The sequence below is a fragment of the Labrus mixtus genome, chromosome 8 (assembly GCF_963584025.1).
Source record: "Labrus mixtus chromosome 8, fLabMix1.1, whole genome shotgun sequence".
Taxonomy (NCBI): domain Eukaryota; kingdom Metazoa; phylum Chordata; class Actinopteri; order Labriformes; family Labridae; genus Labrus; species Labrus mixtus.
The window spans coordinates 7,949,321-7,972,286 of record NC_083619.1 but is presented as its reverse complement, the minus strand read 5'-3'; the positions used below and the strand labels follow the sequence as shown (position 1 = coordinate 7,972,286).

At 41.7% G+C, this 22,966-nt stretch overlaps 1 protein-coding gene across 1 annotated transcript; it reads right to left on the bottom strand.

The window, feature by feature from the left end:
- Nucleotides 1-38: 38 nt before the first annotated feature.
- On the bottom strand, nucleotides 39-22,152 carry ap1g2 (adaptor related protein complex 1 subunit gamma 2). The gene is made up of 22 exons (XM_061044013.1): nucleotides 22,016-22,152; nucleotides 21,125-21,327; nucleotides 20,684-20,808; nucleotides 19,427-19,568; nucleotides 18,352-18,448; nucleotides 18,155-18,231; nucleotides 17,944-18,039; nucleotides 16,129-16,209; nucleotides 14,788-14,886; nucleotides 14,632-14,687; nucleotides 13,621-13,734; nucleotides 10,671-10,811; nucleotides 10,205-10,259; nucleotides 9,465-9,587; nucleotides 7,591-7,680; nucleotides 7,130-7,257; nucleotides 5,480-5,584; nucleotides 5,151-5,298; nucleotides 4,002-4,164; nucleotides 3,678-3,829; nucleotides 2,526-2,624; nucleotides 39-1,376 (listed from the first exon to the last, which is right to left on the bottom strand). The coding sequence occupies exons 2-22, from the start codon at nucleotides 21,323-21,325 to the stop codon at nucleotides 1,290-1,292; spliced, it is 2,379 nt and encodes a 792-aa protein (XP_060899996.1). The 5' UTR covers nucleotides 21,326-21,327; nucleotides 22,016-22,152; the 3' UTR covers nucleotides 39-1,289.
- Between the last annotated feature and the right edge of the window lie 814 nt (nucleotides 22,153-22,966).

Here is a 22,966-nt window from a genome sequence, read left to right as displayed (position 1 = left end):
CTCCAAACACAGACACTAAGACCAGTCACAGCTGAGGATCCTGAAAACTGATTTTGTTTTTATAAGAAAATGACATGAAACTGAAAGATTTAAAGACAGTGTACACACCGCACAGAATACTCCTCATGGCCTTTTCTTTACAGTTTAGCTAATGTGATTTGAAACAGTCGGGTAGAAATTTCACTGAAGTGGAGCACCATCACTGACATTAACAGTCTCCAGTGTTTTTTTTTTTTTTTTTTACAGAGCTCCATGATTAAGAGATAAATGATAAATGTGTGTTTTACAGCTCTTTTCATTTTCCTTCTACAAAAAGGGTTGTGTAAGACATTCTCAAAACTCTTCTTAATGTGCTTAACAGGTAAAATAGAGGACTTTTGGACGGCGTCATGGCCATCTCTTATATTTATAGAGTCTCCATAAAATAAACTCTGAAGCCTCTGTAAACAGTAGTCAAGGTGAAACCTATCAACAGGAGTGACAGACATGTTAAAACAGCAACACCACTTACATTTAAAACCATTTCTTTGCTTTTTCAAACTAAATATTCTCTCGTACATGATATAAACCCGCAGTTCTTGAAAGAATGAAAGGCACAGGGGAATTACTTAGGAGATGGTTTAGCTGAATGACGTTTGGAAAACGGGAACAACTGAAGACAAGGTGGTGATAAAAATCCTTCCATTTTCTAAATCAAGTCAGTGCATTTCCCATTAAAACCACGTGTATTGGATGAGAGCATGATTTAATAGTAGTAGTGTCATTTGTGAGTGTTAATCTACCTTTTTAGTGACAATGGTAGAAGCAAGTGTTAGATTAAAGAAAACGCTTCAGTGGGAGAAAACATGAGGGGAAAGTTGATCTAGTGGCTCGATCTGAGTGACAGGAGACCCAGGAAGTCAACTTTTATGGAGTGTAACATTTTATAGAAAAGCAGCTGTTAAATATCCCTGAATGGTTCAAACTTTCCACTGACAGATGTCATTTCATAGATCTCGTATATATATTTGAGTGTTTCCATCTTATACCAGCCTTTTTGAAAGCTGTGTATCAAACAACACCATCAGTGCCGTTTACACCTGGAATCAAGAGGAGGGAGAAACGATGAGTTCATGTGAGAGACGAGTGTTCTGCGGTAACAAGAATCAAATCAGTAATGAGAGAAAGTCCCAGCAGTTTGGACTGCAGGATCGGGGGTGTCAAAAGCAGAACGAAGCTGACTCAACCAGGGACAGTCGTCATAGTCCTGTTAGACAGACAGGCTGCTGTCAGTGTCTGGCAGCACCGACTCAAGGAAAGGAGTCAATCTGAACCGTGTCCTGAAAGGCCGAGCCTTGTCTGGTGTAAGATATGCGGATCCTCATCTTCAGGTTCACCTGTGAGAAGAGTACAGACAGTTAGTGTAAGCTCTGTTTCCACTGTGATAGGGATAAACATGAAACATGAATTTTAAAACTAAAACTTTGATGTTTTTCTCTTTATCACAACAAGCTTTATTGGAAATGTCTGCACACTGCCCTTAGACGTGACACATTATGCAAAATACACATGACCATGTTTTTCTAACTCTAATAAGTGTCCCTAGTCTGTCTACAAATCCCCAGCTATGAGAAAAGTCCATCCTCTCTGTCTTCTGCCTGCTCCACTTTTCAGAAAATGTGTGCTCAAACATGCTGTTTGGAGATTTTCCCTTCATGACATCACAAAGGGCAGTAACCCCTCCCCCAGGTGGGTGACACTCCCACAGCTAGGTGTTTGTTCTGCCCTCTGAGTCTGCCTTCTCACCGTAAACAATCAGACATGGAGCAAGAGAACCCAAGCCACATCCCCTTCCCTAGAGGGGCGTGGTCAGACACAGCTCATTTACATTTAAAGGTACAGACACTGAAACAGCCTGTTCTGAGCAGGGCTGAAATAGAGGGGTTTATAGACATGATCAAATATAGGATCAGAGTGGATTTAGAACAAGAAACTTTACAGACATGTTTTGTGGAGCTCTGAGACTTGAAACTTGTTGAAAAGGAGGATAATATGTGACCTTTACATACTGATTTGGTATGAGTAGGAATGCATGTCAATCCATCAATCTATTAGAAGCCCCCCCCACCCCCCCAAAAAGAAAAAAACTTGTAGAAAGGGTAACATTGGTCAAGTTAGCATAATGTCGGCAATGTTTCAGATAACACATTTAAATGCTGCATTTTCAAAGTTTCAATAATTTACAGCAGTAAAAACTCTGAATGAAGCAGAACAAAAAAAAAGGTTCCTAAAGAACTCTTCTGCGGTCTCCAGACTTCAGAAGAGGCCACAAGGTGCTGGAACTAATTCTGACTTTGTATATTTGTTTAGGATTCCTTCAGGGTCCTGAAGCAGGCCATAAAACAATGAATCAACATCACAGCTTTTCCTTACAGGGACTCTTCAATAGAGTTTGGTAACCGACTATTACCCAAAATCCTCCAGTCTACATATGAGAATCGGTATGGGGAAAAAGAGGATCGTAAAATGTCTTAAATCAAACCCACCTTGTTGGGGTTGTTGAGGATGACCATCTGTGTCACCTTCACTGCACCTCTTGCAGGAAGAGCATCTCCACTGGGGGCCTTCATGTGTAACTGGACACTCTGTGTGTGTGTGTGTGTGTGGGGAGGACAAAGGGAACTTTTAAGCATCAAGTGACTAAACATTTGCATGTTGCACCGCTTCATGAACTCCACCTAGCACAGGCTTACCACGGAAACATGTTTACAACCCTGCAAACAACTCCTACCCGGTGCAGAAAGACAGTTTGTGTATTAGACTACATTCACACTGCATGCCTCAATCCTCAATTCTGATTTATAGCCCAAATCTGATTTTTCTGATTGGATGTTTACATTAATTTCTTAACCATGTGGCCTGAGTCAGTTTCAGGTGTGAATGGTCCTGAACCGGGCAGCATCAGGAAAGAACAACAACAAAGACGTCACATGCAGCAAATTTGTTTGGACGAAAATAAGGCTGCCACTGAAGTAACTGTGGTTTATGGTTTCATGTGGACATCGATGTGCAGTGGAATCTATAATAATAATAATAATAATAATAATAATAATACATTCGTTTCATATAGCGCTTTTCTAACTACTCAAAGACGCTCTATGAGAGATGTTAGTAGCTGTCTTCCTTGTATGTTTTCATCAACTTTTTTTATTGAGGCAGACAAGCTAAAAAAGATTTTTGCAAATAAAAACTCTGACAATATAAATGTTTTGTTTTCACCACCGAGACGAAACAGGTGGTCTAGACACTTAGAGTCATGATATTTGTCCTACTTTGTCCAATCTGTCTGTCAAAATACAAGCAGGAGAGAAGAGAGTTGTGTGTGTGTGTGTGTGTGTGTGTGTCTATGACTGAAGCAGAGTGACAGAGAGAGCCCTCTTCAGGTTTCTTACCTCACCAGACACAAGTCTTTCTACTCTGTTTCCTTTTAAAAGTTGTATTTTATGTGTATGACAAATGCATGTCTGTATGCGACACAGCAGTGTGAAATATATAACTCCTAAAAATGTCTGTTATGCCACAAGCCTTTCTCTTTTCTGTAAACCTTGGACAAACCTCCCTGTTAACAGAGATGGCTACTTGTTGGTGAGTTTATGTGAACGTGGTGAACAGGATGAACACGATGCAGTGAGACAAACCTTGGGCACGGCAGCCTGCAAGGTGAAGCTGCTGATGTCAGAGTCGGTGGAGTTGGAGGCTGTTAGTGTGACTGTGAGGCCTGAGTCTGACGTTTTCTCACAACTTAGTGTCAGAGTCACACCGTCTTTCTCATAGGCCGGCACTGTGGGAGCTGTGGAGAAAAAGAACTGATTTAAAAAAAACAAAGAATGTCAACTGAGCAATGATTTTACATTCCCTAGTTTTTGTCCAGACAATTCCTTACACTTTCTGCATAGTGTGTGTGTGTGTGTGTGTGTGTGTGTGTGTGTGTGTGTGTGTGTGTGTGTGTGTGAGGGTCAGACCTGGTGCGGCAGGCGCAGGCTCTAACCCTCCCAGTAGATCCAGCAGGTCTCCTCCAGCAGTGCTGAATGTGTTGATGGGCGGTCCTGGTGCTAAACCGCTCACCGCTGGGCTCAGCTGCGGAGTCTCTTCAGTGCCGCCCAGCAGGTCGAGCAGGTCACACACCTGAGGAAAAGTACCAACATGAGGAGACAACTGCTGAGTTGAACTTACCATGAATAAAAACACACCATGTAACTGGAAATGTTAGTTGAAGACACTGTAGTGGAATTAAAATAAAATCTGCTCAGTGCTTTAACAAACAGGCCGTACTTCTGAAACAGCACGAAAGACATGACTAAAAAAAAACAAGATTTTGATGCCGCCAAGTTAAAAGTTCACTGCTGTATCCTCACCCTATTATATTCACCAGGAAATAATAGTCGTTAAACCAGTAATCTAATCTTCATTGTAATTTGATAAGCATAAAAGCACCTACAGAGAAACCCTGAACCAAGCGAGTCAAACTCTGGACTGTTGACGTCCACCTAGTCCCATCCCTCCCACTGGTCTTCCTAGTCTCCAAAACAAATTGGTTTAATGTTGAACTGTTAACGACTGTGGGTGGATTTTCACCACCACAGCACCCTTGGGTGGGGTTTCCAGGGCCTCCACAGATGGAGCAAACTGTGAGCCTAAACCAATCTCAATTAGGCAAGACCAGCAGGTGAATCAGTGTCGGGACAGCAAGACAGAGCAGATAACATCCCCATTACACATGTGAGGTTATTTATAGATATTTTATGTAAATGTCTTTTTTTCCACTTAATGTCACATGTCTGTAGTTCTTCTGGATCTTTCCATTTGAATTGTATTCAATATTTTCAAATTGAACTTTCTCTGTGATAGTTAATTGTTTGTTTTAGTGATTTTTAAATGTTCTTTTTCCCCTTTGTCATGATGCTTTCAATGTTTCGTGTGAATGCCCTCCTGCTGAAATGTGCTGTAGAAATAAACTTCCTGAGAAACAGAAGGTATGATAATGTCACTCAGAAATATTTAAAAACTGAAGCTAAGCACATAAAAAGGAGTAACAATATTAGCCTGTGCTGCTTCATACATGTTTCTACAGTCACAACATACTTATCTTATAGCGGGGGTCTATAATGTACCTGGTTAGCAGGTTGGGGGGGCAGCAGTGGCTCGCCCTGCTTGACTTTGGCTGGTTGGATTTCCTTAACGGTCTCGCCCATTGACTCTCCGTTGGTATGACCCGGAGAGTTCTTCTCAATCACCGGCATCCTCTCCAGCACAGCCGCCCTGCAGACAGAGGACACATCTCAGCTTGACATGGCCAGGAAGAAGAAGAGTTTCTACTACCACCAGTAAAGAAACCCCTGAACGCTTTAATCCCACTTCATACATCAGAGAAGATTAGACACATGGACACATGACAAAGAGCAGGAAAAGTTCACCACTTTTTGAAAGAGCTTCTGCGTACCTCATGTGGTCATATTTCTTAAACAGGGCGTTGTATTCCACTGCCCTCTGCTGGAGCTCCACATCTATACAGCTGCCGTAGATGCTGACAATGCTTCTGATCCGACTGACGGGGAGAAAGAGCAGACGTAAGAGAATCAGCGATAAATCACTGCACTTATTAAAAATGTACATTTTTATAAACTAGAGGTATAGATTTATGATCATCAAAACTCTTTGTCCTATTTACTTTGCTTAACTTAAATGCACACAACAAAACATGTACAACATGGTGAGTGTCTTTTAGGGAACAGAAGAACGTTCCTATCACACTGGGCCTCATTCACCTCCTTAAGATTTGTTACAAAAGTTCCTAAGAAAAAATGTAATGACGTCCTTGCACCTGTGTTCTCAATTTAATCAATGCCATGCCCCTCAAAATGCAAAACTGTCCCGTACTGTACTTAAACACGATTTCCCCTCCTCCCTATTTCCCCGCTGGCCTGCACTCACACTGCTCCAGGATTAACCGGGCCCGGTTACCGTTTGTACATAAGGTCGTAATACAACACATGCATGACTTTATGTAATTATGAAGCGTCCTTAGTTTACCAGACAGGACTCCAGAAAAAAGAAAAGAAAAGGGATGCGCTGTCGGGTTCCTGTACAGCTAACACAGAGAACATGGCAGCTACTTTACTGACTTTGTGGCTTATTTTAGTCATTTTTGTCAGATACAGTCATAACACTGCAGGATTTCTCGATAATGAAGGTTGTGTGCCCGTGCGCATAGATGAACTGTACCGTGCTGAAGCACATCTCTTCCAAGCCTGCCAGAGCCAAGAGCTCTCTTCCCGACTCCGCTGGTCACTCTTTTAACTTTAATATAATATCAATCAAAAGAGCACTCCACAATGTTTATTTATGGAACAATACCACTGTTTTCTGTAAATGCATGATTATGACCTCGTTAAGAAGAAAAGATGTGAAAAAGTCTCACAGCCAGCCTGGTCTGTGTCGCTGTCTTCCCCAGCACAGCGTTCAATCAGCTTTCAATACACAATGAATGGAGATTTCTTTAATCACGTCTGTTCGCGCGCGTTGATGGTGGCTTCTGCACCCGCGGTGATGAAGCCGCATGTGTCAGCTTTTTATACTGGTATATTGGTTGCACTGGTGTATAAGCCAATGTTTAAGATGAAAAAAAAGGTATTCAAAGTGCGTCTTATACACCGGTAGTTAAGATAAGAAAACTTTGGTGAATTTTTCTTCTCAGTTAAAGAATGAGGCCCAATCGTTATATGTGACCATTAAGCATCAAATCTTTGCCAGGAGTTTTATAGAAACAAAGGAAAATAAATGATTTTCAACATTTGTTTGGTAGTGTGATCAGCCTTTTTAAATTGAGAGGGCAGAATTCAGCCCTCACTGAAAAGTGTTGTAGCACTTGAATGCAGCCTGGTGGCGATTAACCACGTAACCATTAACTAACAGGCTGTGACAAACACAGACCATGCAGATCTTCTACTGAATGCTTCTCTTCCCTTTGAAATAATAAACAAATACAATAAAAAAAATAAAAAAACGTCCGTCTTATTGCTGCTCTAGTTTGTCACTGTGTCTTGTTTCTGTGTTTTAAATGCAGTCTGAGTTCACTGTGAGTGTTTCTTACTCCACATTATCAGTGATGCGTGTGCTCAGCTTCATGGTGGCGGTCAGAGCGAAACCTCTGGTCGCCGGTGACGACATGTGGGACTGCAGAACCGTTTCCAAGGCATCGAGGACGTCATCCTCGGTGACCTGATTGAAAAACATGTCAATGTCAGAGTCCAAAAGTGAACATTTCTTTTTTTAGAAAGGATAAAACACAGCACATCTTTGGTTCTGGTGTTAAATTTGCTTGAATTGAAGTGAATAATGAAGACACAGACCCTGATCTGATAGAATAAATCTGCCCTGTAAGTCTTTATACTAAAACACTGCACTAGAAATCTTACTCTGTTATAGAAACAATGAAATGCAACATTTTGGACTGCTTTGTCATGATGACATTATTGAGCTGGAAATATCATTTTGAAATAAGCCTCCTTTAGTTTATTCTGTTGTTCAGTTCTGTGTTGGTGCTCCGTGTACCTGAACGGGCTCAGTGTCCTGACACTCTCCTCTCAGCAGCAGGTCTCCGTACTCTCCGATACACCAACACGCCACCTGCACCAGGGACGGCTGCAGACACAAATAAAACACTCACAAAGTAATCACAGATTCACAGAGAAGAGTACACAGAGTTCTTTATGTTCTTCTCCTTACATTCAGTCTGAAACATTACAGCTACTTTTTTTTTCTTTTTTTACCACAATACACTTGAGGTTAATGTGGTGGATAATGGGGAAGCTGCAGCACACTGCAGATGAGAGCACGTCTGCTGCTCATCCGACTCGGTTCCAAAAATAAACCTGGTTGCATCAGCCAGTTTTAAACTGAAAGCCTCACAATTCCCACTGCCATGAAGCACAGCAGCTCCGACTGACGCAGACCTTTTTCCTGCACAGAGAAAACCCCTGCTTCTGATGTCTGCATGTTCACATATTAGAACATGTTATTTCATCTAAGGATTATTTTCTCTCTCATATTAAAATGTCCGTGATTATGGGGATGATATTTATGGACGTGCAGCCAGCAGCACAGCTTTCAAACCTTTGGATGCAGTGAATCAATCTGCACTCAGATTCATTTCTGGAGACAGCTATAGGACACATCATTGTCTTCTGTATCAGAAAACTGACCTGCCTGCTCTTACTATTAGAGGAGACCAGCACATTTATTTATTTATTCATGAAGCCCTTTCAAATAAACTTCCTCCATATCTTTCACCTCTGCTGCTTTTGGTTACTACACACAGAAACACTTAGAATCTGCTTCAAAGACCTTTTAAGATCAACACATTAAGAACACTGAGACAATTCAAAGTTTTCATTTCTGATCTTGTGATCTGAACTGTTTTTGCTCTTAATATTTGAAATGTTCAAATTATTTTTACTCGATGTTCGTTGTATTCTCTTGCCTTTTAATTGAATGTACTTCCTGTTGTGTTCTCTCGTTTTATTTGTATCTTGCCTCTTTTCTATTGTTGTCTGTACCTCTGCACCATGGCAAACGAGGGTTCTCCCTCCATGTGTTCTCCGAGGATTTAAATAAAATAAAAGATGATGAACAAAACATCCATTTATAGGATTAACTGTATGTCTTAAACTCTAATACATGCCATTAAGTTGATAAAATTGTTGTTGCACTGGTGTTTTAAGAACCTGATGTTATTTATCCTTTTATTTTTTACGGACATTATTCAATAATATTCAATGTTTTCAGTTTAATGTGAATGATGAATGTTGTCTTTTTATGACTGCAGTATGGGACAAGAGCCCGAGACAAATGTGTTAATAAAGTTCATCTTGAATCTTGAAATAGCTATGAATAAAAAGGAAGTTATCACTTTAAATATCGGTCATATTAGTGTGTTTGAACTAGACAACACTTGATTTCTAATCTTTCTGCTTTGATATGAAACGTGTTGGATCATCTGGTTTCATTATAAGTCAAACTATGCACCAATGATGGTGTATTTGACATCACCTTTTTGTCAGGGAAACAATATGCTTTGAGCTCAAATAATTTAAACCGGAATAATCACGAGCCCGTGTTGCAGCATAATGCAGGACTTCAGTATAAAATAGACATTGGATCATAGTTTTACAAAATGAACATATTGTCTCAAAGGCAAAAACTTGAAACTAGCAATGAAAACCATAAACCTTTTTTGGTGTTGCATCAGTTGCCCCCTGCTGGCCATTAGAAAAAATACAGGTTTAAGGCGCTCTTCATATTGGCTTTAGTTACGAAACAGAAAGGCTACAGTGACTTCTCTTAAACGGTTAATACCCACAAGTACATCTGCTGAAATGTTTGATCACTTCTTTAAGAACATTAAAAACAAAGACACAATGACACACCTGAGAGATGTCGGTGAGCAGAGCTCGGTACAGCTTGTGGACGGTGTAACAGTGCAGCTCTGAGGCGTTGGTGATGAGTTGGATCAAGTTGGGTACCGTCTCATCCCTTACGTCGCCCCCTGCCTGACAGAGTGAAGACCAGAGTCAATCTCTAGCACAAGCACACATAAACTCACACTCAAACACACTAAACTCCATTAGCTAGACAGCTGGCCCAAGTACATGGGTCGTCCTTTTCCCAGACACAATGAACCCACTTGGGATGTTTCTATCACAGTTCATTCATAGACATTGTGGAGGTCATTTACAGATATGGATTCAGCTTTCCTCTATATCTCTTTCTCTGCATCCTTCATCAACTGAAAGCAGCTTGGTCTTTACTTTATTTCCTCACCTCCATGGAGTACAGAATGAGGAGTAAGGATGCAACCATGTGCAAAAGGAAGAGCGTTAGTTTTTAGAGGTGCACACAATTTGGATTTTTTTTTCTGATAAAAACAAACATTTAGTACACAGCTTTCATCCTCGTGGCCCCTGGATTCAACACTCAGACCCAGTTTACACCTCGTTTTAACACGTGGGTGATCCAATACCAGGTGCATATTATTTTAAGATTGTGTAGGTTTACTGAATGCCACATGTGGAGCCTGTGATTGGATCACCTGAGCGCACGTTAACACCAGGTGTAAACAGGCTCTATAGCAGAGTGCAGCAGGGTGAGCGTCTCAGTCTGTATTTACCGTGGTGAGGACATGCAGGATGGTGTCAATGTGCCAGCGCTGGGAGGGCGCATACCTGACAGAGACAGAGACACACACACTCAGTGGTGCTTAAGGGGGAGTCTTACACACACACACATGTGCATCTGTATCCTCTCGCTACATTCACACACAAAAACAAAAAGCATTAAGTAGCAGAGTGATATAAAATAGAAACAGAGAGGGCTATTCATCATAACAAAAAGAGAGGGGGTGTCCTCACTGAGAGTGGAGACAGACACAGAGTGAGACATGTGGAGAGACAGTGTATCTTAACTAGCACAGAGACTTTTTGTACCAGCCTTAACACTTAAACAGCTGCCTCACATTAATGCGTACACTATCCCAGCTGGAGTCCTCACGTGCACATGAATGTATGTGGCCTTGCATGCATGAAGTTTGTGTGTATAATACATATGTATCTGTCTGCATGCAGTGTGTCTCTCACCTCTCTGCAGCATTGAATATACCGCTGGCAGCCTGAGACCTGAGCTCAGGCGGGCAGGAAGAGAGAAAGATGAGCAGCTCCTTCATCATAGAGCGGATGTTGGAGGCTGACACCAACGCTAAGGAGAGATCTAACGCACGGCTGGAGGGATTAAAAGAGAGGATTATTGTTGGTTATTTATATTAAACTCAGTAGGTGCAGAAAACTCATGTTCCATCCCTCTGCATCCATACACATCCTTAAAGGGGACATATTATGAAAAATCCACTTTTCAGTGTTTTTGAACATATATCTGGGTAACCTGAGTGTCTTCCGACCCACAAAATGTGAAAGAAACCCATCCAGTCCTTTGTTTGTGATCTGCATAAATCTTACAATACAGAGAATAATGCTCCATTTCAAATTTGCTCAGCTTGTGATGTCACAAGTTGGATTCTGGTAAAGAAAATACCCTCCCCTGGTATCTCCACCCATTGACTCCACCCCCAGCATAAAACAAAACTTTTGCGCAGGTCTGCCATTTTTAATCTTGCTACAGAGGAGTGATGTCTACCGGGAAAACTCGGGGACGGACGGACGGACGGACGCACGCACGCACGCACGCACGCACGCACGCACGTTTTATTTTGAGCAAAGCACAGCACAGATGTTTCATTTAGACCACAGGGGAACTGTTTGAAAAGGTGGAAAAGGGGGATCATATGTCCCCTTTAATTTCAACAGAGGCCGTTTTGGTGAGGAAGACGCTCCTATGTAAACAGAAAGCCTCCTGTGTGAGTGCCCTTTGCCTACAAACTGACTTGTTATTGCTCACTGGGGTCTTTTATGTAATAGACCTTCCTGCGGATCTAGACCATGTAAGGATTGTTCTTTTACTATCCTCATTTCAACATTTGTTTTTGAGTTAATAAATGTGGTCTGGACATCATATTATAATACAGAGAAGCTAAACTTGCTACATGAATCGCATCATACTGCTCACCATTCCCTATTATAAGATACATTACGTTCTGTTTGGCTGTCTAATGAGTTTTGGAGATAGCCTCCATCACTGTGCTGTTGCCCAATCAAAATGCAGAATACACAGTTATGTTCTGTGCCTTTGTTGAACCTCGATTAGGGAGCAGTGAAATCTTTAAGTATCCATTTATTATGTTTGTTAAGAGCATCCGAAAAATGTCACAAACTTTACATAAAAACGAGCTTTACTGTATCTATCGTCAAAAGTGACATATTCTGTGCTAAGATTATATCATCTGTGTTACATTTATAATCACCTACAGTACATAAATAATGTTACTGCCATTAAAAGAAGGGCTCCTATAGACTGAGTGTGTTCAGAGCACTGCTACAGAGGCCCTGCAGGTCAGGGAGTATCATGAATGTCAGATAGGAGGAGCTAAAGGTTGGAGGACCTTTCAGAAGAGGCGCTTCAGAGAAGGAGGGGGAACAAACGGTCTTGGGAATATCAGTGAGTTATAGGATAGATGCGTACGTGGGAAACTGTGAGATATAAATCTGCTTAGGCTTGCACATTCTGTGGAGGGCAGATGCGCTGGAAGTGAAAGCACAGAGGGCTGTGAGAACACGTTGTGGATTGTACAAGCTGCATTTTATGTTTATGTGTGTGTGAAAACAAAGGTGAGCCTTTTGTAAAAGTTCACCTTTAAGCATATTGTAAATCCACAAAAGCATGTATATGTTTTTTTCAATCCTCCATTAAAGGAGATCTATTATACTGATCCGTATTTATATAAATACAGATAATGTTACGATGTTGGCCGTGGCGTAAACTTGGCCAGCCGACATATTAGAGGGAAGCGTGGAGCAAAGCTGTATTACATGCCCACCCTGGCATCTCTTTGACTCCCACCCGGACGCTCACTCTAATGTCCCTGCGACTGCAAACAAAGCTGGCCAATCGGAGGAAAGCGGGCACATGGGGAGGGGGGCCCTTAAAGAGACAGCAGCTAAAGTGAAGAGTTTTAGGTAGAGGCTGAGATGAGGGATTCAAAGACGACAGTCAAAGATAAATAAGGAGTTACACATCTCTCAACCACCTCAGTAGGTGTACCAGCCTGACATCATAAAGGCAAAGAACTAGTCACCTCACTTCGCCTCTTGTCTTGGCCTAAAAGTTGCACTTGAACACACCGTAAGGACTACAGCTGATGGCCAACCACAACGAAGTACGTTCTGCACATGTGCGAGAGGAAATAACTCTCTATGCCAGCAGGCGGTGGTAGTTTGTTGTTATGATACAAGAAGACCGTTTACACACCGCTGTCGCTCACCACTCGTGTGGTGGTAGGTAACCTACTAATCGAGAATAATGTCTGATAAAACGCTGAAAATGGCGCTGGCGTTGTCAGCCCTTGGTCTTTTAGTGGAAAAAGAAAAGAAGAGGCGGAGGCAACAAATAAGTAGAAACTGCACTAATGAGTGAAAGCATGGATAGTACAGAGTCAGGCTCAAGAGGCTTTACTGAACCTGTGAGAGCTGGAGATAAATGAAACCTCCAAACAGCCAATCAGAGAGATTCCTCTCACAGACCGCCGACGCTGATACAACATGTCGAATCGGCCAAAAAGAGGCCAACGGGGGCCGACGGGTAGCAAGCCGTACACAGGAAAAAACTAGGGCGACAACCGCTTACCGACGGCCCAGCTAGGACCGACGATCTCCTTGGTGTGTCAGGGCCTTTAATGGTGAAAGTGAGTTTCATAGATCTCCTTTAAGAGGCTATAAAAAGAGCAGACTCTGAAAGTGGAGTTCCAGGTGTAGCTCAAGGTTTTACCGTTTGCTGTTGAAGGCACAAAAAACTGTGTTTGTATCAGACTCTGATCATCTCCAGTGGATCTTTTAAAGTGTTTCTCTGACTTTGTTTTTCCAGACAAACATCAGTGGTAAACCAGTTGTGCCTGACAAGCAATGAGGAGGTGAAAGTTACCGTTTGACAGAAGCGTCCTGGTCCTTCAGACAGTCCACGATGGTCCCCCTGTGGCGCTGCACTGCATTGTGGTCTGTCCCAACAATCTTTTGTAGAGAGATCATGGCAATGTACCTGGACGTAAAAAGAGAGACACAAATCATCATGATGTAACACAGAAGTCGTGTTTTTCGTATTAATAGTTTGTTAGATTATTAAACAGCTCTGTACAAACTTCACTTTCTGAACCTGGCATTATAAATAATTGATCTTTCCACTTGAAATGTCTCGTGAACTTATTAAGTATTGATGTGAGCACGGGGGGAGATGTTATCTAGCGGTGCACTGCTCGGAGGAATGAACCAGTCCTGTCTGGTTCTATCCTGCATGTACAACCAGACAGGCCTGCGTGACCACACAGCCCCTATGGAGACAAACTCAACTTGCCACAGGCCTCCACCCTGTCTGATGAGAAATGAAGAGATCAGCTCCTCAGGCTGACAGAGACCTGCCGCTGAGGCTCCAGGGGAAAGTGATTAGTGGGCTCGGACTGATAACAGCCTGCAGGGAGGTTTCTCTCTCTCTGGCTGCAGCGAGTTTGCTGTTGGCCTTGTGCAACGGAAAAGGTAAAGTGACCCAGAGAGATAAGAGAGGAAGGAGGAGAGGATGGGGGAAAAGAAGTAAGGTGTGCCTACCTTCAACAAAATGTTGAATGTTTTTTAAGGCTGTATGTGCAATAGTGTCATGTGGTTGTTATCTTTTTGTATTATTTCAGTTTTGTTTCTATGCAGATTTTGTGCTGTAAGGATAATGTGCAATATGTTGTTCATATGTGGATTGTTGTTTGTTTTTAATGTTCTATTTTTTTTTTTATTCTACTGTAGAGGCAGCTATGTGTGCAGCACCGGAGTCAAAACAGATTTCTCTATTGAACCGTATCATATTGCATTGTATCGTGCTGTAACGCAATCGCAAGGAATTTGAGATGGAAGACAAAAAGACAGAAAAACAAAAAACAAAACAGAAACTAACCGAATGTTCCTGTCGTTGTTCAGGAGAAATCTTCCCAGGATGTTCACAGCCAGAACCTGTGGCACAAGTCAAGAGAAGCATGTCTGAGTGGATTCAATAATGAGGCAGCATTATTCCCTTTGTATGAAAACACACTGAGGAGTGTCTTAGCCTTACCCTGAGGCCGCTCTCTGACTTGATGTCCAACACAGTGAGAACCGTCTCATAGAGAACAGCGTTGCCAACAGTCTTCGTGCTGTCGGTGTTTGTAGCCACCTGTATGACAAGTCAGACGAGTCAACATATCATTAATACAACAACATGCACTCGTTGATTAGCAAGAGACATTTTTCATCTCTCGTCCATCAATTGATAAAACCATTCCCGTTTTCACTTTTGTTGTTCTGCCCACACAGTTTGTGGTGATTCTTTCAGGAGAAACACGGAGGTGATGCTTTGTTTACGTTTTTTTTTTAGTAAACAACCGGGTAGTTAGCATGAGAAGTAAACAAGAAAGGAGTGACAGCAGCGTACACAGTTAATCAATAAACATGGGGAAGTACGTGCTCTAACAGGGCTGGATAAGATTTATTCAAATAAAAAGGCTCTATATAAGAAACAGACAGAACTACAGTGACCTCAGTCGTCGCATTTTGATGACCATTTTTTTTGCATTTTGGCCGTCCCCATTGGAAACAGAAGTGGCAACATTTGGACAAGAGGGGAAACACACTTTTCTGTGCCTGTACTGACGGGCTGCGGAGATCTGGTCAGTCACGTGTAACCACACACTATAGCATACCCATCTTTATCTTCTATTCAATATGAGACAATAATTAAGACAACTTAAGTTATGTCACTTACATCACTGTTATGTTACTGTAATGTTGCATAGAGGGAGACAGATGGTGCAGTCCATTTGATCTCAGAAGGCAGAAATGCCGAGTTGCTAGTCGGATACTTCATCAGGAACTCTGACTGGGAAACTTTGAGGAACTTCAGTGGCCCGAGGTAAAAATCCAACATGGCTGCTCCGTGTATCAACAGTAACATTTGAAGTGTACACTAAAATGTTTATTAGAAACTTAGTCTTGTTTTTGTGTAATTAAATCAATCACACTGATAGCATTGTGCAGAATCTATTGGTAGACATGTTGTCGTTTTACTTTCCTGTGCAAACTATCACGTATTGTGTGGTCATCGCCTGGTATTAGCTAATAAAATAAATGAACTGAGGGGCGTCCATGGGGCTTGTCTGACTTGTTGCACAGTTTGTTATTGGAATGCAGTGAACTCGGGCATGACGACACCAGAATAACTGAACTGAAAAGTCAACTCTCAGGTGATAGAGAAAGTGAGAGTCATGGTTTTATGCGGTTTGATGGAGTTAGACTTCTTGTAATGAGTGGCCTCTTCACATTTTGACACCAAAAATTGTCTAATGACAAAGAAAAATAAACATACAAATAACAAAAACTTCATGTTTTTTTGTTTTGTTTTTGACAGTGACCCTCGTACCTGAGCTAGGAGGTCGTTCATGGCGTCGCTGGCTGTTTCGTTGTTGCGACCGAGAATCCTCAGCAACCTCAAGATGCGTACCTGAGGACGGAGAACACAGACAGAAGAGTTATTTTGGTAGACTGAATGATGGACAACAGGAGGAAGGATGAGAGGATAGATAAATATTTGTGTTAGTGAGAGAAAAAAAAAAAGACACGCTAACATGGGGTAACCAGTCTGAACCCTCTGAAGACTGAATCAGAGCGATGGAGGAAGAAAAGGTCACAACATTTGGATTTGAGAGCACCAGTCAAGTGCTGAATGGCTGCTGCTTCACATTGAAATTAATTCAACAAGTCTACATAGAATCTGAATCTATAGAGTCTCTACAGTCAATGTCATTCAACACAGAATGCAGGTCAAGCATCTGTTGCAGTTTAATCAGTCCTTTTTGATTCTGCATATTTATTTGTTTGTTTTAAACAAGCGGCAACCTCTGGTCTCGACAAGTGAAGCCAATGTGGAAGTATAAAATCCTGCAGTACGTCGTGTGTCCGCTTGAGGCTGGCTCCAAAAGCCCCAGAAGTCACATACACACCACAGCTAAAAAAAAAAAAGCAATTTGTACAGCAGAAATAAACATGTTTACAGCCTGGTACAAAAAACGACATACAGTAGGTCTGATTACTTATTGTCAAATGGCAAAGTTTTGATTTTATGAATGGTTTGTCGTCAGGCTTAAAACCCGCCTCAGGTCCAGCTCTCATTCTGTTGTTAGGTTGACTGAAAGTTGGGCTGAGACAGGACTTCCATCATGGCGGCTGCTGCTGATGAGCCTCCAGAGCCCCCTGCAGTAACAGATGGCTGACGTCACTCAGGCTACGTCCATTAATATTTACAGTCTTTGGTCTTAAATCAGGAATGAACAGAGCCACACTGATATGGAAAGTAATACTTGACACAGATTCACAGCAGTCAATCAAGCTTCATGTGAGAACATCCAAACTAAAGTCCAGATGGTTAACAGAATTAACAGAAGGTTTGACTCTTGAAATAGTGAGGCAAAAAGATTCAGAGTTTGTTGATGTTTTGGAGACATTTTTGGAATTTGTCAAAAATGTTGACATTTCAGAAGAGTCGGAAGTGTTAGACAAGAGGCAAAGGACACAAATAAATACATTTTAGTGAGAGGAATGTTTGTCTAAACTGGACGTGTGTCTATGTGTATTTGTGTACTGCTGTTTTTAAAGTCTAAATGTTGACTGTAAAGTTCTGTATTCATCATTTTAATCCCCACTACTCTTTAAACTGATGCAGATTGTGTTTTCATTTTAAGTGTATTCAAACAGATTTTTTTACTATCATTTGGAGAAGTATCATTATTATTATTCTTGTGTTTTTATAAGCTGCCGTCTTCTCTGAGTGAGGGTTGTTCTACATGATATGTTTCTCTATGCTTTGATGTGTTACAAAGAATGTATTAGGTCAACAAACATGTGTTCACAAACCAAAGCACAGACATCACCCATGACGGCTAGCCGGCTTGTAAGTCTTGTGAATCGTTTGGAAGGGGCATTACATTTATAAAAAAAGTCTAATTCAACAGAATATTAGAACTTTTTGGGCCGTATGAGTCATCAACATTTTCATTCTAGGAATGAAATACACAAATATATTGTTAGAAATACCTAAAAAAAAGTCTTCTTTTAAATAATGGAGAAAGATAGTGGCATATAGACGACAATTGACACAAGACATATCTCGTAAAACAACTCGGACATGTGTTTTTAAGACATTTAAATGGATGGATGTGTTGGTGTGTGACAGACTGACCTGTAGGAAGGGATCACTGATTCCTGCCACGTCGTGCTCCGGAGAGTAACCAGAAATGACCAAACCCTTCATGATCTGAACCAGATCTGGTACGGTCTGAGATACACACACACAGCACAAACACGTTAGAGCAGAGAGATTGAGAAAAGAGAGAGTCGAGATACACAACTTCTTATGTAAAGAAAAGTGGTGATGTTTCTTCTTTCCGCACCTTTCTGAAGCGCTCCAGAGTCTCTGGGTTCCTCTCACACAGCTCAGTGATGAGCACCACGGCACCATGCAACACGCCTACAGGTAAACACAGAGCAGTCCACGAGGGATCATGGGATATATGGGTATTAGTGGGTCAAGTTAGCAACGTGACACAAGGTGGTAACATAGGCGTGTCGTAAAGACGGAGCAGCTCACCGTGGTTTTTCTCAGAGAGTAGTGCTCGAGCCGCCGGGGCGAAGAGCTCACCGAGTTCGTTGACTTTTCTTACAATGTGAACAGCACACAGAGCCGCCTGCAGGGAACAGTCGTCAACAAAATCACATCAACACTACACTCAGCAGCTGACTGTAGGACCCTGTGAGTACAAGGAATTACAAACAGCCAACAAGTAATATTACATTCAGCTGGATGATTGCATCAACTGAAAATAGATGGATAACATATCATCACAACACTGGAGAAGAGAAGATGATCATACATCTTGCATCATGAAAAAATGCAGCATCATTTCATGAAGGCTGCCTCACAGAGGAGGAAAACTCAATCTGTCTTTAACATTTAAATATTTAACCCTTTGTTGGTTCTCTGACTGGTCTGCTGACCACCAATCAGAGAGCTCCCTCTCATAGCAACCGTTGCTGGGCTACTTCTGGTTCGACAAACTTTTGCCCGGGCCAAGTCTTTTCAGTGTGTCACAGTGAAATTTGGACCTTAATTGTATTACTGAACATGGCTAAGAAGGCGCTCGAGGGTTTTCAAGAGGGACTCTTACAGAATTGTGCACATAACTCTCAACTACATGTTGAAGGCCCTGTTGCTGACATGTAGAGGATATTTCAGAGCCCTGGCTTCAGAAACCGTCACTGATTGAGTCCAGAGGAAAGTCAGTACATGTGAGACGGCTTGAAGCCAAATGATTTTTACACATTTCTTTCACAGAGGCCATCTTTCTTAAAGAATCAATTAAGGACATTTAATAGTCTGTCAAATCTCAAGGCAGTTTCAATTGTCTCAAATGGGAAGGAACCCGGCGAAAAGAGATTTTGTCTAACCTAGTTACATTTACCGAGGAAGGCGGGGCTTAACAAAGGGTCAGTTGTGATAACGACCTTGTAAGAGCAATTACTGTAAACTTAAATATGAAGCCTATTTATGAGCAGTGAATGTAGAAGCAGTCAAAGGGTGATTGCAGAGATAGTTGTATTCATGTTCTTAATTGCTGCTGAGAGCAAGAGAAACAACAATAACCCCCGCTGCTGGCTGCCCCCACCTTTTTCTTGATGTAGGAGTTGGAGGCTCGGAGCAGACGGTCGATCTCTGGTGCCAGATCTCTGCACATCTCAGCTGAACCCATACAGGCCAGAGTGCACAGAGCCAGAGACTGCACATACTGGTTACTGTGGGAGAGGTCACTGAAGGACAGACAGAAGGACAGCGCTCATGAGCCTGTATTCTTCTAAATGTTTACAGTTTCACATTCATCACCGTTTCCACAAACTATAATGCATGACAGTGTGCTGCTGTTAATTATGTCAATTCAATAATGATCAATTAACTCTTGAATTTTGTGTGTTGAAGATTCAATAGTTATATCCAGCGTTCCTTCATGGTAATAGAATCTAATATTGTTTGTACATATATATATATATAAGGTGGATGATATACCGTAAAACTTCTAATAGTCGCCTGGGCTTTTATTTACTTTAGCCTATGACATCACCCCGCCATTATATGAGACAGGCTTTAAATTGTGTTTTTTATTAAGATAGGAAAGACTATAATATTGTAAATCCACACCAGACAGAATATGTAAGGGGGGGGGGGAGACACCCCTGTTACTATAACAACTAATGAGTGCTGTGCTGGAGCTGTGTGAACATATCAGAATGTCTCATGCTGTTTAAAGCTTATTTTATAGCTTTAAAAATGAAGCATAAGGGATGTTCTTGCATCTTCATTGTTTGTGTCTTGCTGCTCTTTCTCTTTATATTTGTTCGGAAACTATTTCAACACTTAAATGCATCAGGGCCTCTAACTGAGAGCTGCATTTAGTTGTCAAATGGTGCGGTAACACCAGGCTAGAAAAAGGGGAGGGGGGCCTTAAAATGTGATGGACATTAATCAGAAGTTTTACGGTATTTGTTTTTTCCCAATGCAAACATTTATTTGTATCTAAATCTGTCAACTTCATAAAATAAACGTTGACTGTTTAGTTGGAGTTTTTAAAGTACCATCAGGTAATTTAGTTGCTTCAAGTCGCTCCCTTCTTTCTTATTCAACACTAAAAACCTCTCCAGTGATATTACGTAAAGAAATGTAAGAGACTTTACTCAGCAACCTCTAGGGCCACTAGAGATTTATACTATTTTATTTTCAGTTGTGAATCTGCACCTCAGAGACCCATAAACAGACGTTAAATTGATGAAGTTCCTTTTTACTGACAAATAATTGCAAAAAAATATAAAATTGGTATAGGACCTATAACTATTTTTGTTTGCAGATTTAAAGTCAAAATGACAGTCCTTACTTCTTGATGGAGTTGGTGATGAGCAAACTAGCGTCCTGCTTCTCATCCAGCAGCATCATGGCTCCCAGATACCCCACACGCTTCTCACTGTAGCGAGGGCTGGCTATCATCCGAACACACTCCATCTAACAAGGAAGAACGACAACTCCTTTAATGTGAAGTCACTTGAAACACTCACGCTGTTAAGGCCGAGAAGGATATTTCTCCCTCATAGAGCTCAGAGAAGAGGTCAGGCGTGGGTCTTTAGCAGCAGCCCTAGCTGGACCTGGTGCTGCAGCTCCCTCCCTGTTGGATGGATTCAGTGACCCATTTGTTTAAAGATATGGGTTAGTGATGCTCCAGACTTTGCTTGAGGGAATCAACCACAGTCCCTCGAGCTGTAATGACAGGGAACTCTCAACACAAGCAAACCCATGACAGGAATTAGCCAAATCCCCTCACCTGACCAAAGTGAGCAGGGTAGCCCAGCATGTGCACATAGAGAAGCTTGGCCAGGTTGTGAGATCGTCCACCATTGTCCGATTGTCTGAACTGGGCCCGGATGGCTGCACACTCCCTCTGGATGACGCCCCGCTCCTCACACTGTGTCCTGGCTGACCTGATGGCCCGGATCATCTCCTGCAGCTGGACTGATGGAGACATGGCTGTGTGTGTGTGTGTGTGTGTGTGTGTGTGTGTGTGTGTGTGTGTGTGTGTGTGTGTGTGTGTGTGTGTGTGTGTGTGTGTGATTGCGATAGAGAGAGAGAGAGAGAGAGAGAGAGAGAGAGAGACGGTTAAACTGAAGCATTCAAAGAGACCAAACCCATTCATTGAGTAGTATAGTGTTGTGTGACTTCACTTCCTCAATCTGAAAAGGCTTCATATGCAAAGACAAAGCTGTTACTACTACTAATAACACATCTATTAAAGAGATGTACTGTCACAAAAACATACGACTACTGTTCTTATATATAAAATAAAAAGCTCAAAATGCCACCCAGGTCTTGTAAAGTGACCTGTGTCTATGTCTAGTGACAGATTGCTGCTGCGTTGTTTCATTCCTTTAGGCTGCTTTGACAGAAAGTTGCTGTCAAATATCTGCGTCTGTGATACTTAATAACTTTGTAAAGAAACCTTTCAGTGAACTAGTTGACAGTCAAGTTAGCACAGCACTCCTCCAGTCGACAGTACAGGTCAGTGAAATGAGTCAGGGGGGGCTAGCAAACTGACCGAGCAGAGCTAACCTTGCAGATGCTGTGAAGCCTGCTCAGTGAGAGACTGTGGAGCTAAAGAGCTAAGTTAGCATGTCGGTGTGTTTACGTTAACGATTCAGTCTATAAAATATCGACGTACCTCTTCACTGTACGGAGACTCCCCGGGATTTTAAAAGTCAACCGATTCAGCCGACCCCCCTCCAATACTCGGCAGTAGACAGTTGGCTGAAAATACTGTGAATCCATGTAGTGTCAAGGAAGACGACACCACGTACACGACTTCCGGTTACACCTTTCAAAATAAATCTCTTTGGATACACAGACTTTGGGAATACGTGTATTTCTTAAAGAGGGCATTGTTTTAAAGGGCCTTTATATTGTTCCATAATATTTGGCATTAGGATATTGTATGGTTGTTTTAAATCGTTTTTGGGTGTCGTTCCTTTCAGCTGTGCAAATTTAACTCTCCACTGAACGGTCTTAAAAAGAACATAAAGAAAACTATGCGGCAATTTAATTTGTTTTCTTGTAGATTTAATTTATCAACCACATGGTTTTTGATATTGTGTCATATTAGCCTACATAAATATCCAAATGCTACCCCAACTCCCACAGCTGCTTGGAAACAAATAGGCCCTCATTAAAGCTCCTCTGGGAAGTTTTTAACTGGTTATGAGACAGACGGACATGAAAATAAACCCTCCTTTATGAGCTTCATTAGCATACGAGACCATCAGCATAAAGACAGACTTTCTGTGTAGTAGTTTGAATGCATGAGAATGAAACAGAAATTTTTTAACACTGTCTATAAGATTCTTAAGTAGGATTTTTTGTTGAAAGCAGCCTAGGCCTACAATACTTTCACATGTAAAAAACAAAGGCAAGTCTTTGTCTGAAGGGGTCACTTGAATTGATTTAAGTTCCTCACAGGAACTTTAAATGAAAACAGGAGGGGGGCACTGCTTACTTTGTTACAGCAAGTCAGCATATGCAATGTCAGGATGCTCAAATTGAAGCGACTAGCCTAAATAAAACTCAGCTATTTTAATTGATTTACAACTGAGCTCTTCTGCCGTAAAGTATCAATTGT

Coding starts and splice junctions, on each gene's coding strand:
- ap1g2 (XM_061044013.1), bottom strand. CDS start 21,325: ATGTCTCCATCAGTCCAGCTGCAGGAGATGATCCGGGCCATCAGGTCA. Junction 10,260..10,670: donor ATATTCAATGCTGCAGAGAG/GTGAGAGACACA, acceptor TGTCTCTGTCAG/GTATGCGCCCTCCCAGCGCT. Junction 7,258..7,590: donor AGGACACTGAGCCCGTTCAG/GTACACGGAGCA, acceptor TTTTTCAATCAG/GTCACCGAGGATGACGTCCT.